Source organism: Protopterus annectens, chromosome 2.part2 (assembly GCF_019279795.1).
Source record: "Protopterus annectens isolate FY-2018-M chromosome 2.part2, PAN1.0, whole genome shotgun sequence".
Classification (NCBI taxonomy): domain Eukaryota; kingdom Metazoa; phylum Chordata; order Ceratodontiformes; family Protopteridae; genus Protopterus; species Protopterus annectens.
In genome coordinates this window covers 27,579,003-27,585,002 of record NC_056730.1, presented here as the reverse complement: position 1 = coordinate 27,585,002, position 6,000 = coordinate 27,579,003, and the positions used below count along the sequence as shown (strand labels likewise).

The 6,000-nt window shown below is 38.2% G+C and overlaps 1 protein-coding gene across 1 annotated transcript in view; it reads right to left on the bottom strand.

Annotated features, from left to right (window-relative positions):
• The window catches only part of LOC122795518 (betaine--homocysteine S-methyltransferase 1), a 133,672-nt gene that overhangs the window by 89,094 nt on the left and 38,578 nt on the right, over positions 1 to 6,000 (bottom strand). Inside the window, exons 2-4 of the mRNA XM_044063709.1 lie at positions 5,816 to 5,948; positions 5,592 to 5,710; positions 354 to 545 (exon numbers count right to left, since the gene is read on the bottom strand). Coding sequence (XP_043919644.1) covers positions 354 to 545; positions 5,592 to 5,710; positions 5,816 to 5,948 — 444 coding nt within the window. The remainder of the gene's footprint in view (positions 1 to 353; positions 546 to 5,591; positions 5,711 to 5,815; positions 5,949 to 6,000) is intronic.

The following is a 6,000-nucleotide window of genomic DNA, read 5'->3' as shown; positions in this document are numbered from 1 at the left end:
AGCTCAACGATGGCCTGCAGTGCCTAACAGAGGTCATGGAGCTGGTAAGTAGCTTTACAGAAGGATGAACTCACTAATGAATTTGTTGTTTTTTTATTTTTTTAAGATTAAATTTCACTCAGATGTATTGGCCCTGTGCTTCTGATGTCTGACAAATCGCATTAGAACATGTTAGATGGCTATTTTGTAAACTTTATAATACAATGCTGGATAGGGTAGCTGTTTCACAGAAATAAATTGCCAAAAGGTTTAGGACTTACACTGCAGACTGAGGGCCTCCATACCCAGACTGCATCCAATTCTAACTTTTGAACTCAAATCTTCTTGGGATACATGTCATACAGTCAACTTACCTCAGCAATCATAAAATCCACATTCTTCTTGACAAAGACTTCAAGCTGTTTGTGGAAAATTGTCTTTACTTCTTTTTCAGACTTGCAACTCAGGTAGGAAGGTGTCTGTGAAACACCACCTGCTACAAGGGCATCTCCTTCATTTGCCACGTCTCTTGCAATATCACATGCAGCCTCATTAACTTTCTGTCCCTGAAAAACAGATAAATATTTGTCAGACAAGCATGCAAGCACCTGACCACAAACATTAAGCCTGTGGTATTTTTCATCATGCTGCATCACTTTAGTTTCACAATTCACCATTATTATAACTTATTTATTTTATTTATTTTACATTTGTTGACCAGTCTAGTCTAACTGGATGTATGTCCATTTTTAGTAGAGGCCCGGGGAGATAAGCTCCGCTAAACATATAATATTAAAATGAGTACTCTCAAATTTTAGGCTAAAAGGCAATTTTACATAGGAGTATGGTAATAATTTTACTTACATATACAATCAAAAAGAAAACAGAGAAACATGATTCTTACAGTAGTAATCTTGCAAAGGAAGTTTGTGATTTGCAGGGGTGCATGAGAAGGACTAAAAAAAAGCAAACAAACTTTAGGTCACTTACAGATCATTATCATTGAGGCTAAAGATGTGAGAAAAGAGTACAGTGGACAGAAGGAGGCAATGAATTATTAGTCTGGATACATGTGCATAGCCAGTGAGTTTTAAGGTATTCTTTGAGTCGCTTTTTGAAGAGTTGTGTCGAAATGAGGGATGTAAGTTCAGTAGGAAGAAGGTTCCAGGCTTTCCCCATGGTATTTGAGAACAGTGAATCTCCTGACTTATTATTGGATTTGTGCATCGATACTAGTAGCGTGTTTGCTGAGCGTAGAGTTGTACGATTTTTGTAGGGAATGATAAGGCTAGTGAGAGTTGGGGTGTTACTAGGATGATAGGGGGACTTGTGGGTGATAGTAAGTTGATGTAACAGAAGTTGATTGGGTAGCTCCAGCCATCCTAGCTGTTTAAGGTTATGACAATGGTGGATTCTAGAAGGGGAGCTAGTGGCAAATCTGGCAATGCTGTTGTAGGCAGTTGCCAGTTTGTTGAGGTTATTTTTGTATAGATTAGTATAGATGGGTGAGGCATACAGGAGGGTGGAAATGAGAAGGGTTTGGGTGATAGTAGTTCTGGCTAGAGGAGCAAGGAAGGGTTTAATTTTGTAAAGAGTGCCGAGTTTTCTGTTAACTGCTTTTATAGTGGTGTTAATATCAGTGTCAAAGTTAAGGTTGTGGTCAATGGTTATTCCTAAGAGTTTAGTTGTTGGGTCAGGTGATATGACAGTTCCATTTTTAGATGTAACTGTGAATTTTATTGTGGAAGATTTCTGTATAGGAGTAAAGAGCAGTAATTTAGTTTGTTTGGGATTCAGGAGAAGGCATCGATGTTGGAACCAGTTTTCAACAATATTAAACACACTTTGGGTGAGGGATTGGAGTTCAGATGAGGTAGTGGCAGAACATAATAAAGTAGAATCATCAGCATATTATATGCAGGTCGCTTGAGGAATTGCTGTAATTAGATCATTGATGAAAATTGAGAATAGAAGAGGGCCTAGAATAGAGCCTTGAGGGACACGAAGAGAAATAGGGAGATGTTTGGAAAGAATATTGTCCCAGAGCACAGCCTGCTGTCTATTGTCTAGGTAGGACTTGAAAAATTATAATGCCTGTGTGTCTAGTGAGAAGGATTCAAGTATATTTAAAAGAAGCTGATGATTAACCATATCAAAAGCTTTGGAGAGGTCAATAAAGAGTGCAGAGGATAAAGTATTATTATTACGGTATTTGTTGATGCAGTCAGTGAAGGATAGGAGGGCAGTGGTAGTGCTATGGAATGGCCTAAAACCATGCTGGCAGTCAGCAAGTAAGTTGTAATGAGAAATGACACATAATTCTGGAGATTAAAAAGCACTACTGTTGCATAAGTTTACAGGTGCTTCTCCAGAAATGAGCATCACACTGAAACAGATTTAAAAATATGACTTAAAAAATCCAAACAAATTATGGATTCACTGCTAGAGAGAAACCAGTTTTCAGCTGAAAAACGCAGTTAAGGCAATTATGTCCCATACCAAAACATATATTGCTCAGTGAGATATACTTTCCATGTTCTTCTTTGCAGACAAGGAATGTCAGTGGTTTAGTCACTTTACCAGAAATCTGAATGATGTTAATACTACAAAGGCAGATAAAATGAATTTCCAAAATCCAGCACTTACATGGACCAGTCTATATACTTATATGAAGTAAAAAGCCATAATATGCATGTGATATATGATTACATTCTGAAAAGGGGAAAAAGATAAACCTGTGAAATGCTTCCCTAGTGTGAAACCCCAATCTTAACAGCACTTAGGATGTTTAAGAAAAATTTGTTAAGGCCACCTAAAGTGCTGTTAAGACTGGGTCTCACACTAAGGACTACAAGCAGATGGTACTGACTGGCTAAGAACAGTGGCACAATGAAAAATCAGCTTTTTAAAGCTGTTTGAACTTCACTGTTCCATACATATAAACAAAAAGTGTGGCAGAATGAAGTGCAACACCTTTTAAAAGCTGTTTTACCTTAACTCAACTGCCCCTAATTATGCAAAACATCCTTGATTTTAGCCCTGTCCCCTTGTAAAATGTTTGATTTTCTCATAAATCGATGTGGATTATTGTCAATCTAATAGCAGACATAGCTTTATACTTGTTCAGAAAATGCATGTTAATATAAAACTCATTATTATATTAATGTCTGAAGTGAAACCGAGTAATATTTAAAATCTATCCCTGATTTTGATCTTTTGTCCCCACCCCCCCATTATCTTTAGACTTGTCCAGAATTCTTAAGGAAAGGAACTGAAAGCTATGCTGCTGTCTGTTTGACAGCACTCCCCAAGTGCATTACTGGGTTTCAAAGGCATCCATGTCTCAAAAGACACAATAAATTAGTTATGCTCAGAGATCCAGTCATAATCCTCTATGTTGTAAGGAAAACAGGTACAAACACTTCTCTTCTGCACACAGGAAGGTGAAAGAAAATAATATACTCAGGTCAGTCATGATGTCAGCTATTCTACTCCAATGTAGACTTTGACAATCTGAATGAAATGCTGTACTAAATCCTGCAGTTTGCAATGCAGCTAGTACCAGCCTGTAGGTTATAAATAAAATCACACCACCAAATGCCAATTCACACACTTACAGTTCCATGCCTTCATTCTGCATGCCTCACATACAAGGCTCACCCTCTGGAATGCAGGCAAATGCCACAGGAGAAAAACAGTAATCTCTTCATAAAAGAAAAATCAAGCTTACTACATGCTGAAAGACAAGGCATTTCATTTTAAGAACAGTTTTTTTTTCACCCACTTCCAAGTGACAAGTCACCTGGATCTGAAACAGGCTCACATTCCCTGCCCCTAGCAATTTTGCCTGAAATTCTAGAAAACAACAGGACAGGACAGGAAAGGACAGCTCAGTAACCGTCTGAATGGTCAGGACCCTGAATGCCAGGTCTTGTAATAAGAAGTATGAATGGCTGAAAGTCCAGACTTACTTATACCAAGTCTGAGATTATCATGTCTCAGGGAATTCCCTTGTGGTAATCTCAGAGTTGGTAAGTATAAGTATGCATGGTGTAGCTCCCCCCAACATTGGGGTGCAGGGGGCGGCTTGCCCCCCTGCAAAAACACAAAGACTGATGCTCTTCTCTTGCATTTCCTTTATCAACATGCTGGCACTTAGTATTACGGCTGCTGACATCTTCATTAAGGATCCGAAAACTCTCGGCCCTTGTCTGTACATTGAACCCACGATGCCCTGCTTCCCATGTACTTGTCACTGCCACTGAACCAACAAGCAGTATCTAGACCGAGCTTTTCATTCCTGTTGAGTTGCTGGTACAATATTAGGTTCATGCTTTGTACTGCATTGGGTGCTTGTGTGTTTTAAAAAAAGAAATCATATTCATGGTGGCTTCCTAATAGAAAGAAAACAAATGCTCTTGGGGTAAACCATCTACTTAAGAGTCCAGAGACACACTGTTGGTCCAGTGACAGTGACAACCACATAGAATGTGGGGTGTTCTTGAGTTCAATCCTCAAAAAAGGGTATGGGTCAAGGTTTTCTTTTTCTATCAAATTTTCAGTACAATACTAGGTTTATGGTTTTTACTGTATCAGATGCTTGTGTGTTTAAAAAAAAAAAACAGAAAACTGGACAGTCATTCAGAAGGATGGTGGTGGGGACAGATGGTATTCTGCAGCACAACAGTATCTAGTCTGCTTGTACTACATACAGTAGGAGCCTTTATTCCAGATTCTTCCATAGTTAGTGTATATATATATATATATATATATATATATATATATATATATATATATATATATATATATACATATACACTCACACACACATACACACTTACACCCACACACACTTACACCCACACACACACACACCCACACACAAACACACCCACACACACATTACATCCATTAAATGAAGAGAGTTGCTTACAACACCCCACTGAATGCAGAGTGCAGTTGTGATATACAGAGAATGCAATGTTGTCAGGTATCCATCTTATGTGTAACTTAAAAATTAAGACTCTAAAGTATAAGCATTAAAAACCCACAGAAAAGGGTCAGGAAGAAAGCATTTTGCACACCAGATTTAGACTCACTCTTCATATACTTAGATGAAGCAAGCTAATTAAATGTTATGCTACGAGGGTAGAATTTAGCACTACGTCCAAACTAAGTTTGTGAAAGCACAGAAAAAGGAAAGCAACGGTCTGAGTGGAGACATAAAATTGTCTGCAAATTTAGTATTTTTGCAGCAGCTCACCATTTAAGCTATGTCCCAAGCCTGAATTCCCATATAAGAAAAAAAAATCTGAAGAAATCACTATCGCAATCTTGAGTAAGAGTGGAAATTGCTGCCGCACAATATTTGAAACAGTGGTCAAATTTCTGTAACAATCAGTTTTATTTTTACTAGAAAGCTATTCCCCCAGTATATGCTTGGGGGACAGTCAAGAAGCCATGACAGCAAGCTATAAAAGTTTAAAAGCATAGAGGAAATTAAGATAGTGAAAGAGATCTGAAAAATAAACACTAGATGAAGGCAGTTATGTACAACATGCACTCAGCTATATTACAACATATGGTTTACTAGAATATAAAGCCATACTTACAGATATTTTCTCCCCCACATAGTTTCCTCTGTTCTCCAGCTTATCGTCGCTTGCATAAAACGTAAATGTTTGCATTACATTTGCCCCAGCTCTAAGGAACTCTCGATGAAGCTGTCGAACTGCAAAATAAAACAGATTTCTACAATATAAAGACTACAATTTACACAAAATTCCAGCATGCAGAGTATTACTAACACCATATTATTATGAAAGTCAGCGCTCACCTGCTTCTGGGTGTTCCACTGCAGCTTCTGGGGTCCAGGGCCCTGCTTTCACATATCCTCTCTTTTCTAAGGCAAAAACAAACCCCCCATCTCCGATTACAACCTCACCAGCTTCTAGACGTTCCAGAATACCCTAAAATACAGTAAACAGATGAAGATGAACCTATGAACCTATGAACCTAAGA